Source organism: Caretta caretta, chromosome 9 (assembly GCF_965140235.1).
Source record: "Caretta caretta isolate rCarCar2 chromosome 9, rCarCar1.hap1, whole genome shotgun sequence".
In the NCBI taxonomy this organism is placed as follows: domain Eukaryota; kingdom Metazoa; phylum Chordata; order Testudines; family Cheloniidae; genus Caretta; species Caretta caretta.
The window spans coordinates 99,013,198-99,034,996 of NC_134214.1; the positions used below are offsets into that span (position 1 = coordinate 99,013,198).

The 21,799-nt window shown below is 46.9% G+C and overlaps 1 protein-coding gene across 2 annotated transcripts in view; it reads left to right on the top strand.

Moving 5' to 3' along the window:
- The first annotated feature begins 522 nt into the window (after window positions 1-522).
- Window positions 523-21,799, top strand: part of GPC3 (glypican 3) — a 279,330-nt gene continuing 258,053 nt past the window's right edge. The window contains exons 1-2 of one of the 2 annotated variants that reach the window (XM_048863254.2): window positions 523-832; window positions 17,054-17,215. In XM_048863254.2, coding sequence (XP_048719211.1) covers window positions 685-832; window positions 17,054-17,215 — 310 coding nt within the window. In that variant the 5' untranslated portion in view covers window positions 523-684. The remainder of the gene's footprint in view (window positions 833-17,053; window positions 17,216-21,799) is intronic. The other variant, XM_048863253.2, reaches the window with a different exon arrangement.

Here is a 21,799-nt window from a genome sequence, read left to right on the forward strand (position 1 = left end):
CCCCGGGGATTTTTAAAGCACAGATTTCAGGCCCTCTCCCTGCCCCGAATCCATCTGTCCCCGGCTGCAGGCGCTCCCCGAACTCCTCCCGCCTCTCCTCTAGCCCAGCCGTGGAGTTTTCACCGCAAAAAGAGGGGAGGGCGCGGGACGGGGGAAGGTGTCTGCTGTTCCCCATCCCGCTCGGCTGCAGAAACACGCTGCGGCTTGGACCGGCCTGGGGGCGGCGGGCAGCGGCCGGCGGGTGCTGAGAAGGGGAGGCAGGTTATACCCCCCAGGGTCCAGCCCCGCCCGCCTGCACCTGGCCGGGGCTGCGCGGCCCGCAGAGGCTCGGAGCGGGCGCGGAAGCAGCGCCCCCAGCCCGGGGGTGGTGCCGGGGGAGGGCTGGCGGGGCCAGGGCGTCTGCAAGCGGGCGAAGTCCCCGGCGCGGCGGCCAATGAGCTTGGCGGAGGGGGCGGGCCGGGGAAAAGTTTGCCGGGAGCCAGCGGCGGCGCCAGCCGGCCGGGCCAATCAGAGCGGGGCAGCCCGGCTGGGAGCGCCCGAGACCGGGCCGCCTGCCTGCGCCAGTGCGGGGAGCCGGGCAGCCGCCGAGCGCTCGCCAGCCCCAGGGCGCGCGGGGGGAGCCGGGGCCCGGGCTGCGCTGAGCGCCCGCGGGCGGCCGTAGAGCGCGGCGCCGGGCCGGAGAGGATGGCCGGGGGCGCCCTGCGCCTGGCCCTGCTGGCCGCGCTCTGCCTGCGGGGCTGGGGCCACCCCGACGCCACCTGCCAGCGCGTCCGCGCCGCCTTCCAGCTGCTGCAGCCCGGAGCCAAGGGGGTGCCCGAGAGCCCGGTGGCAGGTGAGCCGGAGCCAGCCAGGCGGCAGGAGTTTGGGAGCGGGGGGTGGCGCAGCGCAGGGTGCGGGGTGACAGGTGCGAGGGGCCCCGGGAGCTCCCCCCCCCCCCAGAGGCGGCTGCATCCAGCCTCCTAAGCGAGCCCCGCGGGCTCGGCGAGGGCAGGCGGGTGCCTGGCTCGCCCTGCTGGGGGCTGTGGAAGGAGAGAGGCGGTGAGCGGAGCTCGGCGTCCCCAGGGAGGCGGCGGTAGCTGCGCCCCCCCCGGAGAGCTCGGGAAGCAGCGTGGCCATCCCCGTTCCCTCGGGCCTGCGGGCGCTTCTCTGGCTCCTGCCCGCGCGTCGCTGCGGGGAAAGTTGGTGGAAATCTCCGGTCCCCTCCCGCGGGCTCGCAGCGCTGGCTGGGTCGGGGTCAGTGCCCGTGTTCCTGGCTCTGCTTTAGCGGCAAACCTCGCTCAGGGCTCGGGCATTCTGCGTGTTCGGCTTCGGGGCCAAACGCGCCCCGGGTGCAGCCTCCTTACACCGGGGATGGAGTTAGCCCTCTGGCTTTGGGTCTCTTCCCCCGCTCCGCTAACCCCCTGGAGCCTGCGGGGGGCTGGCTTTGCTGAGAGCGACCTGGGCTCGGGCGACCAGCAAGGGCTGCAAGCTGGTGGGTTGCCTCTCCGGCCGGGTGCGTGGCTCTCCAGCCGCCGGTCCCGGTGCGGGGGACCCTCCCTCTCGCCCGGCCGGCGGCAAACGCGCTGCCGCGGCTGCTCCGCGCTTGGCTACCCCGAGAAAAGCAGGCGCGTAGCTACGGGAGCGAATTCGGCGGGTGGAGGCCGGAGGGAGAAGGGTTTCCCCGCGTGCGCTCAGCCCCGCACCGCAGCCCGGCGTCCCCGCCCTGGCTCGCTACTTACCCCGGGGTTACACCGCGCCGGCGGGCGGGCGAGCTCTCCGCCTTGAAGAGCGAATTCGTGATGGACCTGACCCGGGGCGGGCGCGGCGTGCCCCGAGCGCCCCCGGCAGCCCGCGCTGGGCAGGACCGAGCCCTCCAGCCCCGGCGTCAGTGTTGGGAAGCTGCCCCACGCACTCCCACCCATCTCCCAGACGGGAGCCCGGGTCGGCAGCCGCGAAAGGCGGGTGCGCCGAAACGCCCGACCCGATCCCCTCCCTCCTCGTCTCCCTGAGCGGCCCAGACAATCCGGGCGTGCGGGGGGGCCCGGTGGTCTCCAGGCCCGGACCGCTTGCCACCTGGGCTTTCGCTTTCCATTTTTGGGGTTGACTAGAGAGTGCGGGGGGCGGACAACCAGGGCGCCCTGCTCTAGACCATGTCTCTAGGACAAGTACACGAGAAGGGTGTCGCGCCGGAGATGAGGAATTGCTCGTTCGCTTCGCGGGGGCAGCCGCCGCCTTTGGGAGCCGTTCTCCGACTCTTCCTCCCCACGCTCTTAACGGGGCTGTGCTCATTGTGTGGAGGGAGCAATATAGACACGGGTGACCAGTGGAGAATTGCCTTGTCTGGGGCTTTCTGCAGTGTCCTGCCTGTTCTGCGACCTTGTCTCCTGCGCGGAGCAGTGTGTTGGGATGGAGATCGCTTTGATTCCCCTACTGGAGTTCACAAACTCCGTGGGGGAAAAACACGCTCTTGGAAAGCTTTCTTCACTGTATATGCGATTCGTACAACATCCCTTTCTTGACAAGCACTGGAGAAAAAGCCAATGTTAAGTGTCAGGTTTCAGAGTAGCAGCCCTGTTAGTCTGTGTACGCAAAAAGAACAGGAGGACTTGTGGCGCCTTAGAGACTAACCAATTTATTTGAGCATAAGCTTTGGTGAGCTACAGCTCACTTCATCGGATGCATGCAGTGGAAAATACAGTGGGGAGATTTTATATACACAGAGAACATGAAACAGTGGGTGTTACCATACACACTGTAAGGAGAGTGATCAGGTAAGGTGAGCTATTGGGGGGGGGGGGAACCTTTTGTAGTGATAATCAAGGTGGGCCATTTCCAGCAGTTGACAAGAACGTCTGAGGAACAGTGTGTGTGTGCGGGGGAATAAACACAGGGAAATAGTTTTACAGGAAGAGGAGAAACAGAATGAAAACCTGCCCAAAGGGTTCATTGGTATTTCCCAGTTCAGTGTAATTGCACAAATTACAGCGTAGCCAGGGTGTAAGGAACTCTCTTGTGTAACTTCAAATGGAATAACTTTTCTAGAGTTTGTCGCTATTATTTAATAGCGAGACCAGAGCTGCAAGTTACATGCTAGTTTTTAAACAGCACAGTGCCCACTTGGCTCATATACAACAGCACGCTAATAATGCATTCCTAAGTATGTTGAACTGGGTCAAAAGAATGTCTTTTAAATAATTTGTCATAAAATGGAATTTGTGATAGATTAGCATATTTTTTTGTAAAAGCTGTTTTAGTTAGGGAAGATTTGGATTACCTGTTAATGATGGCTATTTATCTCTTCTTTACCCAACTCTTCTATTTGATGTCCTTTATACAAACACTGAACAGCATAAAAACTGTGTGTGAAATTAGTCCCCCTGCAGAGTAACTCGCTGCAACCAGAAAGTGACGCTGGGCTCTGACGCATGAGTGAACAGAACACTTAAGAGTCACAAGGTCTGGTTCCCCTGTGGTGATCTGGAGCACCCTGTGTCTTAGTAGTACCCAGTCACATCCCCAGGGGTCTTGAACCTGTCCTCATGTGGTCTAGCCACCTCTTCAAAGGCGATGCTTTGTCTATAAGAATGTTTGCTAGGTGGCAGCTTGGTACATAAAATCAGTACCCAGGAGGAAATCTTTATTCGCAAAGCATCAGTAAGATTAGCCCCCTCATCCCTTCTTTAAGCTGTAGGCAGAGCTCAAGAATGACTTCAGTTTTGAAAAATGAGACTTCGCAAATGGTCAGTTATAATGTGACCTAATGATTTCTGATACTTCAGATGTATAGAAAGAGCTAATGGAGAAGGGGACCTCTTGATCCCAGGTTCTTAAAGTTAGGAGCATCCACAAGAAGGGCCAAACCCAGAACATTTACATCTTCAAGGTGGCTACTATGAATGCATGGGGGACTCCTTCTCAAAGCACTTCCTATGGACTCTTGCTGAGCAGCGTGTAGTGCAGGCCGGCAAGAGAAATTATAAACCGGGTGAAGCTGCACACGAGGAGCCACGGGTGCATTTTAGTGCTTACATACAGATCTACACATTCAGATTAGTGCCAGCCTAAAGTAGAAGGGCGGAGGCATACCTTTGTCTGAACATGCTGTATTAGTACGTGATAGACTTTTATACATAGGAAACAGCTGTTCAACCCACAGTGTACATCGTACATTTGCAAAATTGCCTGGTTATTCGTTACAGATGGCAATGGCTGCAGAGGGCCTGTTACTCTTCTTCTCAACTCTTGCACTGTGAGAAGTCTCTCTCCAGTTTTTTTACCTTTTTAAAAAAAAATGTAAATGGGGAAAAAAACCTGAAATTCACACTCTTCAAAGTCCCACTTTGACTCTCTCAAAGCCAGTCTAGCTCTCTACCTGTCCGGGGTTGCAGAACATAAGGTATGGTACCTATGGTTTGGGGAACCATACAACAGTGAACCTTAAAATATTATTATTGTTTGTATTACAATAGCGCTTTTGTGCTAGGCACCATACAAACCTAGGGCAAAAAGACAGTCCCTGCCCTGAAGAGTTTGCAATCTAAGCATAAAAGACAAGAGACTCAAGGTGCAAACAGTAATCAGGTAGGGGAGTGCAAGGGAACAATGGGCTGATCATGAGCAGCATGATAAGCAGTGGTCAGAAATAATTATGCTGTCTTATGTTTACATAGCACTTTTCATTGAGAGTTTCATAGCACTGGCTGTACTATAGATATAAGAATGGCTTCACCTATTTCTGAAATGCAGAACACTTCACAGCCATTTGGGACAGGCAGTGGAGAAGAATACATTTGCATCTAGTTTGAGACTTCAGAGTATTGGTCTTAATCCCTGTGAGTTCTGAGTCCTTAGCTAGATAGACCTTTGTCATTTTTCAGCAATGTCTTAAATGTGTGATAGTCGCTGGAGAGAACCTAGACCCAAGTACCGGTGAGGTCAGGACACGTTTTCTCTCCTGTCTCCCTTGCCCAGATTTTTGTGGTGTCCTGTTGATGTTCCCTTCAGAATAACTGCAGAACTTTTGCTCCTGCATCCCTAGCTTTTTCATGCGGTTGCACCTTTTGAGGGAGTGTGTTTATATGCCATGCATGACTATAAATGAATTTAGGACCTCTTTTTATATTTTCTAGTCAGAAACCATATTTGTTTGAATGGCACTTTCCTCCAGGTACTTAAAGTTAATTATCTGCATCCAGTAGGTGTAATCTGGCTGACAGGCTGGGCTTTGCAAATCCTGCAAACTCTCTGAAGTGTGCTAAAATGAGTTTATATAGATAACAAATGTGTGGTGGGTAGACAGATAAACTAGAACAGGCTGCAGCAGCTAAGACTGGGCAGAGAAGCAAAGTCTGTTAAAGAGGGGAAACTCTATCCTGTATTGCTCAGCCTGTCAATCTGAGAGCAGAAAAGGTAAGAACCACCTTCTCTGCGGACCGTGGGATGTATTTGGAAATCAAGGTCCTGATCTTGTAATGTGCTTCTAAGCTGTCAAGGTTCCTCCCCCACTCTGAACTCTAGGGTACAGATGTGGGGACCTGCATGAAAAACCTCCTAAGCTTATCTTTACCAGCTTAGGTCAAAACTTCCCCAAGGTACAAAATATTACACCCGTTATCCTTGGAATGGCCGCTACCACCACCAAACAATTACTGGTTACTGGGGAAGAGCTGTTTGGACGCGTCTGTCCCCCCAAAATACTTCCCAAAACCTTGCACCCCACTTCCTGGACAAGGTTTGGTAAAAAGCCTCACCAATTTGCCTAGGTGACTACAGACCCAGACCCTTGGATCTTAAGAACAATGAACAATCCTCCCAACACTTGCACCCCCCCTTTCCTGGGAAATGTTGGATAAAAAGCCTCACCAATTTGCATAGGTGACCACAGACCCAAACCCTTGGATCTGAGAACAATGAAAAAGCATTCAGTTTTTACAAGAAGACTTTTAATAAAAAATAGAAGTAAATAGAAATAAAGAAATCCCCCCTGTAAAATCAGGATGGTAGATATCTTACAGGGTAATTAGATTCAAAACATAGAGAACCCCTCTAGGCAAAACCTTAAGTTACAAAAAAGATACACAGACAGAAATAGTTATTCTATTCAGCACAGTTCTTTTCTCAGCCATTTAAAGAAATCATAATCTAACACGTACCTAGCTAGATTACTTACTAAAAGTTCTAAGACTCCATTCCTGGTCTATCCCCGGCAAAGACAGAATATAGACAGACACACAGACCCTTTGTTTCTCTCCCTCCTCCCAGCTTTTGAAAGTATCTTGTCTCCTCATTGGTCATTTTGGTCAGGTGCCAGCGAGGTTACCTTTAGCTTCTTAACCCTTTACAGGTGAGAGGAGCTTTCCCCTGGCCAGGAGGGATTTCAAAGGGGTTTACCCTTCCCTTTATATTTATGACATAAGCCCTGCAGACAAAGAGGGCCAGCCGCAGAAAGCTCATTTGATGTGTGACGCTCCCCCAAGGTACCCCGGGGGAGAAGACACCTCACCAGTACCTGTCCTGAGTATGAAGGAGTTTTGTCTGTGCCTGCTGTGGATCAGTTCCCTGAAACCACCAGGCTCTGGCCACATTAGACCTGCCTTCCAAGCCCCCACTGGCCTCGCTGTCACTGTACCGGTAGCAAAAGCCACCTGATGCCCCCCCGCCCCAAGCTTTCGGAGTGTTCCCTGAAGTGTCCAGCCCATTTTCTACTGATCACATGCAGAATGACCAGCCCTGCTGTTCCCAAAGGCGCAGGATGCACCCACATTTGGTTTAGCTCCACAGCACTGAGATATATTTATAGTGGAAAAAAATTAATTTATTATCAAAGGCTAGAGAATCAGGTGATAGTGAGTAAGGATATTGGAAACAAATGGCTATGTATAAAACAAAATCATAACATGCTTTCTAGAGACTAAATGTAACTAATAGGCTAAACTCTTGTCTAAAGAAATTTCTCTCACCCAAAGTTCCATTCAATGTTTTCAGCCAAAGCTGGCTGAGACCTTGCTTTCATGAATGCAAACTTCCTAGGTGCAGAATGACAAGGTGTCATTTTTGCCTTTTAGAAATCCCTCCAAAGTTCGTTGTCTTTATTTATAGACAGTCTAACTGCTGATGGCTTGTTGTTTTCCTGTGTACTCCTTTCCTGTAGATTTCACATCTCTTCATCATCAAGGTTTGACTTTGTGTGTGTAAATGGACATCCATTGTGTTAGCTTACGATGTTTAATTGACATCCTGATGGAGAGCTGGATCTTTTGCCTGACGGAACACCTGTTTTCCACCTCTGCTGGTGACTAATGCCTTAATACTGACTCTAAGAACATATTTTCAGTGTGTATATATACATAACTTCTGTGACCTAGTATCTGTACATCCATTTCACCATGATATTCATAACCAGTGTGGCACTGGCTTTCACTGGAGACCTTACTTGATGTTCTTTGGTGAACCAGAATGTACATACCAGAATCGGGTAGTTCTGTAACCCCCTTGCCGGTTGGGGTCACACCAAGATCAAGACCAAAGCTTGTTAGTTACTTGCCTGGAGTTGTTGATGGCAGATTGCTAAAGAGTGACCTCTCTTGTGATCCTGGTGGGTAGAGGGCTACTTGCAAGAGGCTATGAGAATACTTATTCCTGCCTAGGGAATACTTGTTTCAGAACTGGTGGGAAAGCTGTAAATATTTAGATACAAATGTCACTAAGCTGCGTGGAGAAGAAACTGTTCTACTGTGTGATGGCAGCTCTCTCTCTGTTCTGAGCCCAACTCTGTGAGCCTTAATCAAGCAATGGAAGTTTCATTTGTGGAATTTAGCTCTTGGGTATTAGGCTGCTGACTTAAATCAATCAGATGCTTGGGAATTGATGGGGAGTGGCTGAGGATTTCCTCTTCCTTCCCACACTGTCCAACCCCTGACATTGTCATGCAGTGGGCAGATTTTTTTTTTCCCTTGACAAGTGAAATACCAGTCAGCCAGGAAAGAAATGTTGAAGAGAGTGATAAGTGCTAGCTCCAAATGGTCTCCATCAGGGAGATAAATTATGTGGCCCCAAAGATTACTGCTTTGTGCTATAAAAATCGGGATCTGCATAAGAGGCTTTTCCTAGGGAGCTTTTCAGCAGCCTAAAGAAACTTCCCCTTTCTAGCAGGAGATGAGAGAGAGGACCCCCATCTGGTCCTCTTTCCACTGGGGAGCTGTGTTGCATAGAATTCCAATCAGCTGTGTGACCCCAGTGGTGCGGGGAGAGGAAAGGATCAAGCCCAGTCTCAGGAGTGGCTGAATGCCAGGAGAGGGGTGTTTACTGCCCCCTTCAGTTCCTCAACATCCCGGTGCAGAGCTGGGTTGTATTTTGTTCTTCTGCAGCAGGATCAACTTTCCCTGAACAAGCTGGCTTTCATATGCCAGTAGCCATGGCTTTGAGACCTTAAGCCACAGATATGGATGCAAAATTTGGTTCATAAATTTCTTCCTATATATACTGCTCGGTGAGCAGGCATTCTCCACAGTCTGCTCTGCAAACACAGTTTACATGCTGTATAGAATCCAAACTTGTCCCCTTTCTGGAGGTTGAATTTATTAATAATGAAATCAATAAAGTAAGTTCAGGTCTTTCATGCTCCCCAGGCTTGGCTGCTCCTTGAGTTTCTCCATCCAGACTGCTCAGCCCCCACACTAGATCCTCTTTCCCTGAAGAGCCCCTTCCATCTCCCTTATATTCAGGTGGAGTAAGGAGCTGTTTACTTTGGTGAGTCTGCAGAATCTGCTTAACTCTTTACTACCTGGACCAGTAACTGCTAACAGAGTGGGTGTTTACCTGAAACACTGTCCACTTCTTACAATCACAGAGTTACAACTTGTCAGCTGTAAAATGGATTTTCTGTATGCCTAAATACAGAAACTGGATTATAATTCAAGTAATGACTATTTGCATAGACTTTGGATCTGGCCCATATTGGGTGCCTCTAGAAGAGTAATGACATGTCAGAGCACCCTCTGCTTCTAGTGCCAGCTGCATAAATCTCTCTAATAGAGGAAACATCACTCAAGTAGTATTTTCTAGCCTTCTGTTTATTGCTTTTTTTCCCTTTGTACATCTGTCAATTAATTAAAAAACCAACAACCCAAGTTCTGAAATTCCCAGTCACAAGTCACCAGAAACTGCCTATTTACATTTAATATCAACTTAGAGAAATTGAGTATTTAAATAACTTACCTAAAATACATTTTTTAGAGCAAACCAGAAACAATGATTTCTAGGAACTACGCTTTGCTTTATGAGCAGTTGTATCTCATGGCAGACATAGAAGAAATACTCTGGTGTTAGTACTTCAGAACACTTAATGTTACAGGCCTGGGGTCTCTGGATCCATTGTCACTTTGGAGGAGTGCCTTGAAGGGACAGGTGTCCATGCACATAGGCCTGGTTCCAGGATCACACTCTGGAAATGTAAATAAGTTACCCATTGTAACTTTAATACCTCTCAGGAAACGGAAGCAATATTAATTGAAGGCATCCATTAGAGAGAAGAAAGGTGGAGTAAGCTTCCAAATGGCATTGTTTTGTGTGACACCAGAGCATGTAGTGGCGTGTTTGATAGCACTTAGAGACCCTCCTGACCTAGCTACCATCAAAGGGAGTTTATTACTCGAGGGAGCTGCATGGACTAATTTATGCCAGAATTTAGATTTGATTTAGAGAAGAAATTTTTTTTTTATGTATTGGGGAGTGAGGGGCAAATACTGAACACTAGGGCCTCTCCAGGAAAATCTTAAGATGCCAAATCAGTTTCCTCTGATGTAGAGAGATTTTTAAAGATCTTTTTGAAACAAACATTGAATGCCAAACATGAGCTGAGGTGGATTCTGTGCTGGGATAACTTACATCACTGTACATAAAACAGTAATAAGTAAATTAATTGTCTGTCTTATATATTTTCTTTCTTCTTCTATCTTTGTTTAGCTCTTTCTTTGTCATTTTTGTGTCTGTCTCTCTCTCTCTCTTCCAATAGTTACTTGGATTCTGTTTTTTGCAGGCTTTTTTTTTTTTTTTTTTTAAACCTTTCAGGACAGTTTGTGGATAGGTTGGTGGATTGGAAACTTCTGCCAAAATTTACTGATGTGGGTGTCTAAAGTTAGACTCGTAAAGCCATATGTAGGCACCTGAATAGAAGTGGTCTGATTTTTATTTTATTTTTATTTTTTTAAAAGTGCTGAGCACCTGTAGCTCCTAGTTACATCAGTGGGATTTGTGGGTGCCTAAGTCAAACCATTCTTATGTAGGTGCCTAAATATGCCTTTTAGTTGTGGGTGACCCGGGTTAGAAAGCTTTGCCTTTGGTAACTAATGCCGTATTAGAACATCATCTAGTAGCCACTCACAGGAGCTGTGCCTGATTAGTAAATAACGTAAATGGCTGAATCTGCATGTTTCACCCAGTTGGGTCTGAGTGTTTAGACTCACTTTCTGCAAAACCACAGAACTCCTTTGAACTTTCCAAGTGGAGAGAGATCCACTCCTTGTCCCCTGTAGAAATAACCTTTTCTGACTCCTGTGAAATTTGCTTGGGAATCTTGCCTTTCCTTGTGTGCTGCTGGCAATCTTAGCACAGACACAAGATGTGGGAGGTTAAGCCCATGTTGGTTAGAAAACAGAACGTGGCTTCCTAAAAATGTAATGGCCCAGATCTTATCCCAGTTCTGGTGCAGCTTGTGAACTTTCCTTGGTGGGTGGTCAGTGAGGAGGGAAGAGGGGGGACTTCGAGCCATATGTATCTCAGGGGCACAGCTTCTAAAAATTGTGCAGGGGAATGGCTCCTCTTTCTTGGGAATCCCTTTGCCTCGGCCATCCTGGCATGAGCCATGCTGCCATTACATCCCCCAGTGGGTCTGGGCCAGCCCCTGACCTCTCCATCAAGTCCCCTGTGATGGAGTCAGCAGTAACTCCATTGGGCGTTCTCTTGTGGCTTTAACAATGGTAGTCCCATGGAGTCGCTCTCCTTAGGCAACCCACTAAAGCAACAGAGCTCGGATGCTAGGGAGGCTTTCGGTGAGCTCTGTGGGAAGGGGATGGAGTTGCATTGGACCCCCTCCCATTCCTCTGGTGGTTTTAAGAGTGGGATTTTTGCTCACCCTCTCCACCCCCTCCCACTATGCTGTGAAGTGGGATGGAAGGGTGGAATCATCACCTTCCCAAGAGTGAGGGCGTGGGAGAGTTTCTGTCTTGTTCCCCGTAAAGGCTGAGGAATATCTATCTGGCTAGAAATATTCATGAGTGATTACATTGTCTTCTCCTCCCTTCATGGAATTCAGTTTCCAGTGCTCCTTGGTCCTTCCCTTTGAGAGAGGCAAGCACAGAGGAACTCCGAGGAGGTTAACACCTGGCTTTCTGGAATAAGATATTAAAAATGGCGTGCTGAATGGAAAGCCTGGGTTTGTGGGCATTGGAATGGAGCCGGGGAACAGCTTTAAACGAACGTTTCCTGTTGGCCTCATGTGCCATCGCTCGAAGGCGTGCTTGCTTTGTACCCTGTCTCTTTTTTTTTAAATCTGAGTAGGACTAATGATGCTTTCATCCAGGCTACTTTTCCATTTAGCCTAGCACGATAGTTTAAGATCTTAGTTTACTAGATAATTGAGTTTCTGTTCTTAATTATTTCAGGCCTGCAAGTTGCTCTCTTGATAATGAAGAGCAGGAGCAGAACCCTAGAATTTAGTAAGCTCCTAAGGCAATCATTTTATAGTGAGATCATTTCCCCCCCCCCCCCCCCCGCCCGGTTAATTTTAACAACGTCCTGAATAGTGGTGTTCTGGGACTTTCAGATGCCTCTAGGACACGGTGTGTTTGTGTAATTAAAATACATATGTTGTGTATGCACACCTGTAAATCAAACTCCATGTTCTTGAAGGTATAATTTAAAATGGGCATGGGCTATTGTTGAGTAGAGAAACATAAAATCAGTTTACTTATGTCTTTCTTTACAGCCTCATTAAAAATGCTTTTTATAGCACTGTCATATTTTTTGGCAATTGTGTGCCCAACTTTGCAAGACTTGAATAAGAATCCAGCGTCAGACAGCCCTGCAAAAGAGAAGATAGTAAGGGATAATAAATATCCCATGTGGTAGCCATACTGTCCCGATTTTAATCACCTGTTCAGTGAGGTTGGTTTATAATTTAGATCTTTTTAATTAGGTTTTAAAAAAACAGATAAATGGGCACTTGACCTGTTTTCTGAACAGCTGCATTTCCCTTCTCGCAATGTCAAGCATTAATAGTCAGTGACAGATACTGAGTCCCTTTCTCATGTGGTTTAAATAACTTTTTATTAAAAATAAAATACTGCCCTGGCAAGAGGAAAAATATCCAAACATAAGTTGTTAAAAGTGTGAGCCAGGTTTGTGTCTCTGACTAGTCACACTAAAGTATTCAGAAGAAGAATGCTCTCCTTTTGTGCGGGGTTGGTAGTAAAAACAAGACCCATAAAGGAATTGACGAGAGCCACCAGGAATTCCAAAGCACCAGAACTTGGTGCAGTGCCCCGACGCTGTGTACAAAACCCTCCTTGGCCTGTTGTCTGTGAAGGCTGTTGCAGTGTAACATTGTTCAACTTTTAGGGCCAGATGCTCATCTTGTAGCCTATGCGTAAACCAGGAGTATTTTCGGTGCGGTTACTGTAGCTCTAGGCCATGGTGCTGCAATTAGATGTGGATGGACAGATGGATGTTGGTGCCCCTGTAAGCCCTGTGGAAATTAGTGGTCTGTCTGCCTGTCTCTGGTGGCAGGATTGGGGCCGTACTGTGCTGTGACCGAGATCAGAATTTGGTCCTTAAGCCCTTAATAAGAATTTTGCATCAACTGCATGGAGATGATGGGGCTACTGTAGCCCCTGCTATGCTAAACACTTCTCCATGGATGCAGCTCGCTCTCTCAACGAGAATTCGAATGGCGTGCTGAACAGCAGTTGATTGAAGAGTGAATTTTAAAATTCCTGTGTCAAAGTGGGGGAAGTGATGGTGGAGATGGCTGCAGCTCTAGAAATGCCGTAGTTTTGTTTGCCGTGACTGTGTGCAAAATGACTGGAGCGTTTACGCTGCTGTTCCCCAAGATGGCATAAATGCCACAGCACTGTAACGTTCCTTCATCTATAGACACATCTACCTACCTATGGGGCCAGATCCTGCAGCCCCATAGCCACATGTCTAGTGTTCTGCAGGCTCAGGCGTGCACACCTAATATTGTCCAGCTAGAAATAGAAAAAGATGAAAAGAAGATCAATACATGAACGTCTAAATGTGTTTTTAAATAAACCTGTCAGGGTAACTTGCTAGAGATTTTTCTCTCCACACGAAATTGTAATGATCTATAACAAAGGGAAGAGCTCATTTGCAGTGGCTGAGAATGGCATTAAAAGGCGCAGTGGTTTGAAACTAAAAAAAGGAAAAATGTTGCTTGGAAGATAAAACAATCTGAACTGTAAGGACCATTAAGCAATGGAATGATCTTAACTATCTCCCTAGTTAGGAGCCATCACTGGAGATATTTAAGAGTTAGATAAAATACTTGTGGTAGCAAATTTGTAGGGGGTTGGGTTGGATGACCCATGGGACTTTTTACCCCCTTTCATGTAGGTCTCCAGGAATATGCAGTAATATATTAAATGCGTATCTGGGTCTGACCTTACGCTTGTCATATGTTGCCAGATGTTCATCCCCTCACATCAGTACATTGTTGAATGAGCGGTTCTTGATCCAGACTTGTGTAAACAGCATTTTATGCAACATCAATAATACAATGGTCTTCTGTAGCCCACGCAATTTGTACAGCACCTCCCTCAATGGAATCATGGCCCACGGCGAGGGGTCCCCTGCAGTAGAAATAATAGAGGGTCTCCAAACTCTTCCCAAACCAGCCTTAACAGCTGTGAGGTGGAAAAATAGTTGGTTCACCTAGAAAATGGGGATACTAAGGAAGTTGACAGAAGAGTTTTCAGTGGCACAGAAAGCCCTTAAATGCTCAGTTCCCGTTGACTCCAACACTCCTTCCCCCAATTGACTTGTTCTATATTACACAGCAAGACTGTGCCTGTCAAGAATAGTACCCGAGAGTGCCTAACTCTGTCCCATGCTGTAGCCACTAAACTATACCCCCACCCTTTGGGCTGTAAATAGCAAAGCCCTAAACCTTCGCGCATCTCACTCTGAAGTTTCTGTCCTGCCCTTATTGACCTCCAGGATAGCTAATGTTGTTGGCTCCCACCAGACAAAATTTTGGGTCATTCAAATTAACTTCCAGCCTTTCCCCTTTGTGTTCGCTTTCATGCGGGATACATGTGTCATTTGCTTAAAAGTAAAAACAAAAAAACAAAAAAAAAACAACCCAATTCGAGATATGAAATAGCTCAGCTGATCACAGTGAGGAGGGGAGGTGCCTAGATGACATTGCTGGTTTCCATTCATTTCTCTCCCTCTCTTGCACAATTCTCTTCAATGCTAGATCTTAGAGATTTTTCTGTATTAGTATCAACTCCGTTTTGTTGGACATTAGAGCACTAACTTACACCCTGGTTTTAATGAACGAATGTATTAGAGCTAAGCCTTGTGTTAGCAGTACACTGAAAGCTATGCGGTAGAGTTAAACATATCGTGCTATGTACTTTGGGTTGCAAATTGACAGGGATTTAATTCTAAACCACCTTTATAAAAGTGCCTTTATGTAACAGCTTGTTTTAATCATATATTTTTTCATATTTCATTCAAATATTTTATTTCATAATATTTTAGTTCTTTAGGCAATTTTACAGTCCGTTAGTTTTCTGCACATACAATAAATGTCATTGTGTTCCCATGAAGTAATCAATCCTACATGTCATTAATACGCTTGCATGATATTACTACTTTAATAAGCCTCAGTTTTAATATAATGTGCAATATCTGTGTTAGTAAAAATCTTCCCTGTGCATAAAACGTGCATTGGCAATGAAATGTGTCAAATCCCCTTTTATAGTGGAGGAAAATGTTTCAATTTTCGTTGAATCTCTCTCCCTTTTTTTTAATCTCCTCTTAGGAAAGTGGAAGATCACGGTTTACATTAATATTTATCTTGTTCTTTAATCATTTTTTTTCAGAAGTGATTTTTGACACTTTTCCGTGATTAGTTGAAAAGTGAATATAGTAGTGATATTAAAGGAAGAACCCAACAAATATAAGGATGATTAATCCTCGGATCAGAGTGATAATTTACTCAAGTAATGGCAAAATCAATCAGAACTTGCTTCATTTCCATTTAAAAAAACACATCCTACAGGCTAAACTTGAAACCACTCTTGTGAAACGAGTGGAACTGTTATGTATGACTTTATTAAGATTGCAGGATCTTTGGGCCAGGGACTGCATCTTGGTACTGTGTTCGTCAAGTGCGTAGCGCAGTGGGAATCTAATCCTTGCTTGACAGCCTCTAGACGCTACTGCAGTACAAGTAATTAATAAGTAAGACTTTTTTCTGGGAGATGAAGTCAAAGGTTCTCATTGACTTCAGTGGTGGTTGGATTTGGGTCTCTGCACCTCAAGTTGCTTTTTAACAGACAATTAAGTGCTGTGTACCCACCCCGTATTCTAAACCGCAGCAGTGGATTAGATGATTTTTATGATCAAGGCTTTTGATTCTGATAGGAGCTGTTTGTTCTGTTTGCTCTTGTGTGCCTGCAAATGGCTGTTGGAACATAGTTGAGTTAGAGTGAGGGGCGTGGGTGCGTGTGCACAAGTAGATACGAATGTACACACACACACTTATTTATATAGACCTACCAAAGTGACTTGGTTTTGCCAGCCTCAAGCAGTCATAAAATCATGAGACTTAAACTCCCCCCTCCCCCCCCCCCCCGCGCCCCAATGATTTAATGAGCTAAAAGTATTGAGTTCTTTTTGTATCACACGCCCCTAGGAGCTGGGGCTTCTCCAGAATGCCCAAATCGCATGGGCCTCCCGATTAAACTAAGAGACATGGCACCACCAAGGAGGAGTGTTCTAAATATTTGGCTGGGGATACTGCAAGGGACTGTACTTCTCGAGAGTAGGGGCTCAGCCTTTTCCAAAAATCAGGCTCCCCAGGAATGAGGTATCTGAAATGACTCGTTCCTTGGAAACCGGGGGCATCTATTAAATGGTTTTCTGCTCCGGGCATTGCAGTACAAGGCTGCCCAGCACGTGAGTACTGGTTTTCATAGACTGTGTTGTATGCGCGGCTCCGCCTGGACTTTTGCAAGTAGGCCCTGATCCTGCAGTTACGTGTGTGGAGCCCACTGACGCTCTTATGCTGCTCCATGTAGGCGTCAGGGTCCATCCACACACATCCTGTTGCCTTCATGGGGCTGGCATGAGCTAGGCAAGCAGGATTTGGCCTGTAATAATGCTAACACAGTAGGAAAAACACTATATTTGAATAGTCTTCTCTTAGCTGAAAAATAATTGGCTTGTCCTAAGCCCATTCCTGTTAAGGCTGTGGGCTTGGACGGCGGGGGAACACATGCAAACAAGGTAACGCTGGGATTTGTATATTCAGTGATACGCATTACCCCAGTCACACAAACTCCCCTCTATCCAATCTTCGCTCCTCTTTCCTGTCAAACCCCTCATTTTCCCTGAATCCTCAACCCCGATCTGGTTCTCTCCTGTCTCTGGCTCCTTCCACCTATGACAAGCTCCCGGCATGCCCACGGCCATAGAGATGTGAGCAGAATGATGCTCTAACATCACTTTGCCCAACCCAACTGTAGCTATGTCGCTAGGGCAAAGCAGGATGGGGGCCTATGCTTTAAGCAGGGTTTTGGTGACCACTATCCTCGGATGGTGGGGTTCCCCTCCAACTATATCCACCTTGCCTAGAATACCTCTTCCCTCAGCTCTGCAGCTGCTTGGAAGTCCAGTAGGGGATGCACAAAATCGAGAGCGTCGCAGGTAAATCAGGAAGCTGAATCGATCTGCCTGAAGCAATTACTGCAATGGCACCAGACTATAGAGCGGATTTCCTCTTCCACGTGCTAAGGCCAGCTTCTAACGCTCTCATCTCCACACACAGGGGCAGATCTGCAAGTGTGTGTCCCAAAGGGCTCAACCTGCTGCTCAAGGAAAATGGAGGAGAAGTATCAGGCAACGGCCCGTTTGACCATGGAGCAGCTCCTCCAGTCTGCCAGCATGGAGCTGAAGTTCCTCATAATTCAAAACGCCGCCGTCTTCCAAGGTAAGCGTTTGGAACGACTTTCCCTTGCCCGGCCCTCAGGGCGCGTTATGGCACCCCTGGGTGCTCAGCTTCAGGAATAATGATTAAAGCTGAATGGGACCTTTTGCCTCTGAGCTCTGCTAGTAGCAGTCCTTGCTGCATCAGGAAAGAGCAGTGTCTTACCCTAAAGGAGGAGGTGGGGGATATCAGCGGGGCACTGGCTGCTTCCCTGACCTGGGCCAGCACCCGCCTTGCCCGTCAACCCTGCAGCTTGGAGCGTGCTAGCCGCAGCATTCTGCGTGGGGGATGGGCAGAGAGAAGGGGGTCCTCGTGGCCCCCCTCTCTTTCCCGCCCCCCTTTAGTGCCAGTGGAGGACAAGTCATGTAACTCTTGCCTAGTTAGGGCACCTCACTGATGTAGTTCTTCTCAATGGTGCTAGGGAAAGATTTGTGGCGCTAAAGAGCTGGGAGAAGGTAGTCGTCTTCAACATGCCTTGTTACACCTGTTCCCACGACCCGGAAGGGATACGTCCAATAGCCTCTCTTTGAGGTGGAGTCTCTTTCAGCGAGATCCTTGCTCCGTTCTTTGGGCCCTGGAAGTGCAACCGTTTAGTGCTTCTGAGGCTTTGCTGCTGTGTTCAGGGATCTCTCTTTGATAGTGACTGAAGCATGAAATAAATGCTCACGCGGCTTAGTCTGGGCTGTGCCTTGTTGCCGTGCTGCAGTAGCTACGTGGTCAAAGCACTGTCGGTTTTCAGTGCCTGGCTAATTAATTCATTGTGACAATCTGCTGGGGAAACAGTTTCTTTCTGAACTTTCACGGCGTGAGGTCTCGAACGATCAAGCAGCACAGGCCCCAGATGTGACAGTTACCACATGTGGAATAATTCACTATTGCCAGCGAGAAATGACCAGGCCCAGTAGCCGATGTCTGAAAGAGCTACAGGCTTCTGTGCTCCGTTGCTGTTGGCTTAGTGGAGGAAGCGTTATGTAGCTTGCAGATAAACAGCATTTTGAGCCCCAAAAAGCTACGAAAGGGGCTTCCTTGCCAGTGTGTCTTAATTTTGTTTTAAATCCCCTTTGTCAGATGCTTTGTGCCCTCTGGTTCCTGCCCCTTCCATAGGAAGGGTGACTCAGAGCACTTTTGACCTTTAGGCGGGGTTGGGGTTAGAGGGGCAATCAGCCGAGGACCCCCCCAGCGCTGGTGCTGGAGGAAGAATCTTGCAATGTTGGAGCAGATTTTGGTGGGAGATGAGGTGGGGAGCATTGTGCGTGGCCCGAGAGATTACCCTGGGGTAATATGGAAGAGTGGTGGAAGTTTTCTTCGTTGCTAACCCCTGTTCGGTGTGGAGAGGGGGTTAGGATGAATGGCTAGGAACTGGCTTCTCTGAGGCACATCTTCTCCACTTTCCAATCCAAATGGGCTGCTCCATACTAGATTCGGTTTTCGCTTCCGAACCTCGGTAAAATTATAAATAGCCTCTAGTTTGTAAAGCGTAAGGGCTCTTCTGCGGCTAATATAGAAGTTGCCCCTGGACCAAGAGGACAGGAGGAGACTATCCCAGGTGTTTCCTTGGTTCTTGTATTGCCTGTGGCTTTTGTGGCAGTGATTTCTGATGTGGCAGGTTGGGACCTGTGCACAGGTCCCCTAACCAGGTTTGTTTCCAGAACTGTATTTAGATGATGCTAGAGGCGCACCAGCCAGGATGGCCCTGTTTGACACTTTCGTAATAACTTTCCTCTGAGGGTCCCAACGTACTTCAACAGCTTTAACTACTAACGCTGAACGGTGCTCCTCTGACCCTATGCAAATAAGTACTGTATTATTCTGACCTGACAGATGGGTAAACTGAGGCACACAGAGCAGAAACAATTTGCCCAAGATCACAAAGCAAGTCCGTAGCAAGGTCGTTATTCCTGACTCCCAGTCTCTGGCCAGAACCACTAACAAACACAGTAATTTCAAAGGAGTAAAAAGAGATTTGATCATCCCTCTGATCAAAACAGTGGGTACAGATTCTAAGACCAAACATCTTTCTGTGGCGTGCAAATCAGTTAAAAATCCCTTTGTTTAGAACTAAACAAGCTGTTACTTGTACAGTTCTTTCAGTATAGTACTTCATAAACCCATCATTAAAGTGTGTGATAATTTTGCCCATACCTAATTCAGGCTGTAGTCCAGAATGAAAGTCTCATTGAGGTAGCTAAATACTGTCTCTGCCCATGGGACTAGCGTGTTGCTCTGTTCAGTTACCCATGTTTTTTCCCCATCTTTAATTTGATGATATGTTGTTTTCTCAGCAAAACTGACCTCTGATAAACACATTTCATTGCTAGAGAATGGCAATTGGTACAGTCATTTATGTTTGCAATTGCTCTTCATGGGCTGTCGTCAAGAAAAATAGTTTTTTCCATGGCTAATGTGAGATGAAATGATTGCGCGAATGATGACCAACATAGTATTGGTATTAAATCATTCTAACTGAATAACTTTTGTGCTATATTTAAAAAAAAAAAAAAAAAAAAAGGATGAGCAATCAAGCATTTTCCCAGCATGCTAGTATTCTTTGCAGAGTAATCTGCTAACGACAGGCATCTCGTTTATTTTTGACCACGTCTTGCTAAGGGCCAGATCCAAAGCTTAGTGAAGTCAATGGGAGTCTGTAATGAACTTCCGATCAGACCTGAACATAAGCCCTGCTCCGATCCAGTACTTGGCTTGTCAGTGCATGTGCCACACTCCTTACTTCTCTGAAAAAATAAATGGATAGAAGGGTTTCTGGAGCCTTTTAAATGAGGCTGTATTTTATGAGTGCTAAACAGAATAAAGTAAACCTCCTGGGAGAATGAGATGACGTGTACAGGAGGAATGCAAAGCATAGTCAGAAATGGTGCATAGCTAATTAATAGGACTGGCTGGAAAACAAGAATTTCCTCTCCTGACAAATTTTGAGATTTTAGAATCTGCTTTCATTCTGGGTTGGAATGGAACCGAGATCTTTCAAAAAATTTTCAGAGAGAGAAAAAGAGCAAGCAAGAGAGAGAGACACTGACTGCTTGGCTGACCTTTCTTCTACCCCTCTCCTCCAAGAAAAGCTGATAGGCGAGCAGCGAGGAGATTCATCTGGACAAGTGGAAGATCCACCTCTGGATCAGGCAGAGTAGGGACTTGGGTGTGGGAGACCTGGGTTCTAGGTGATTTCCCTAACCACTGTGCTATGGGCTATTCTGGGAGGTGTCTCTCTTTCATTTGGACCAGAAATTTCATCCTGGATCTGCAAAACCATCATGAAGAAAGTTCAGCTGAAATTGACACGGATCTGTGAAAAGTTTTAATTTCAGTGAATCGACGTTTCCTGATGAGAAAACGTTTTGCTGAAAAATTCCCAACTAGCTCCACTAATGAAACTAATCACTGCTAGAGCAGAGCTCTGGTGATCCCATTATCAAAGGGTGAATTTCAAGCTGGAGTCCAAGAGCAGCTCAGTTTAATTAGCTCTGTATAAATTATTTTGGACTCAAAGAAAACCGATTTACCAATGTTAAAATTGGGTTCTTTACTTGCCTTTGGATTTAAAAGCTGATATACATTTTATTTATTTATTTAAAGTAGAACATGGGTCTCCATTCCTTTAAAAATATTTTGGTTGGTGAAGCACCAAAGGTTGTGTGAGCTGCAAAAAGTGGGCCTCGACTCCATGTACGGACTTGTAGGCCAAAGAAGCCATATAAAGGCTGGCTCTGTCTCGGGCAGGAAGCTGTGGAGGTGATGGGGAAGAGAGAAGTTTTTCCCAGTCTTTTCTAGGGTTGTAGTGCTTAGTGCAAGAGATTTTTTTTAAACTTCCCCCCCCCACCCCCACCCCCTTCTCACCTTCTGATTCCCAGTCACAGCTGTGCAATGTGTCTGGAGAATCTGCCATGGGATGGGTGTGAAAGAACAGAGATGGTGGGTTGTCCTGCTCCTGGTGTTGATTACTCCACGGGCTTTAGGCCTGATTTTTTGGGTGTTGTTTAGGCACCTGAAGGTGCAGATACATCTCTAGGGGCTCGGTAAAATCCACTATGTGCCTATCGGCATCTTTAGGCATCTAAATACCACTTTAAAATCTGTATCTACAATCTTTGTATCTACTTGGTCCAAAGTGGATTTGGGGGGTGGGGAAGAGGAGGGTTCCATGACTCTACGAGCTGTGGGTTTTCAAGAAAAAACCCAGCATTGTGAGATTTGCAATACAATTGTGAGAGCTGGCAACACAGTTAAAAGAAAAAGCTGAAGTAATGTGTAGAGGTGGCTTTAAAAAAAAGTTATTCTGAAAAACTGTCCCTTGTCCTCGTCAATTACTTTGACAAAATATCACAGATTCCATGGGTCTGACCCGCGTGTCTCCTGGGAATGGTGTGCTGGGAGGAAATAATTGTGCTCTTGCCTGAAGCAGTGTAATATGTAGGTATGGGAACACATCCTGCCCACTCACAAAGAAGAAGAAACCCTTCAGAGTTCATTTTAATATTTTTAGCCTGACATCTGAAGGGACTGTTAGCCTGACAAACAGTATCTAGCCCAGATGTTATTATTTCGCACTAAATTTAATTTCTTCCTGCTGAA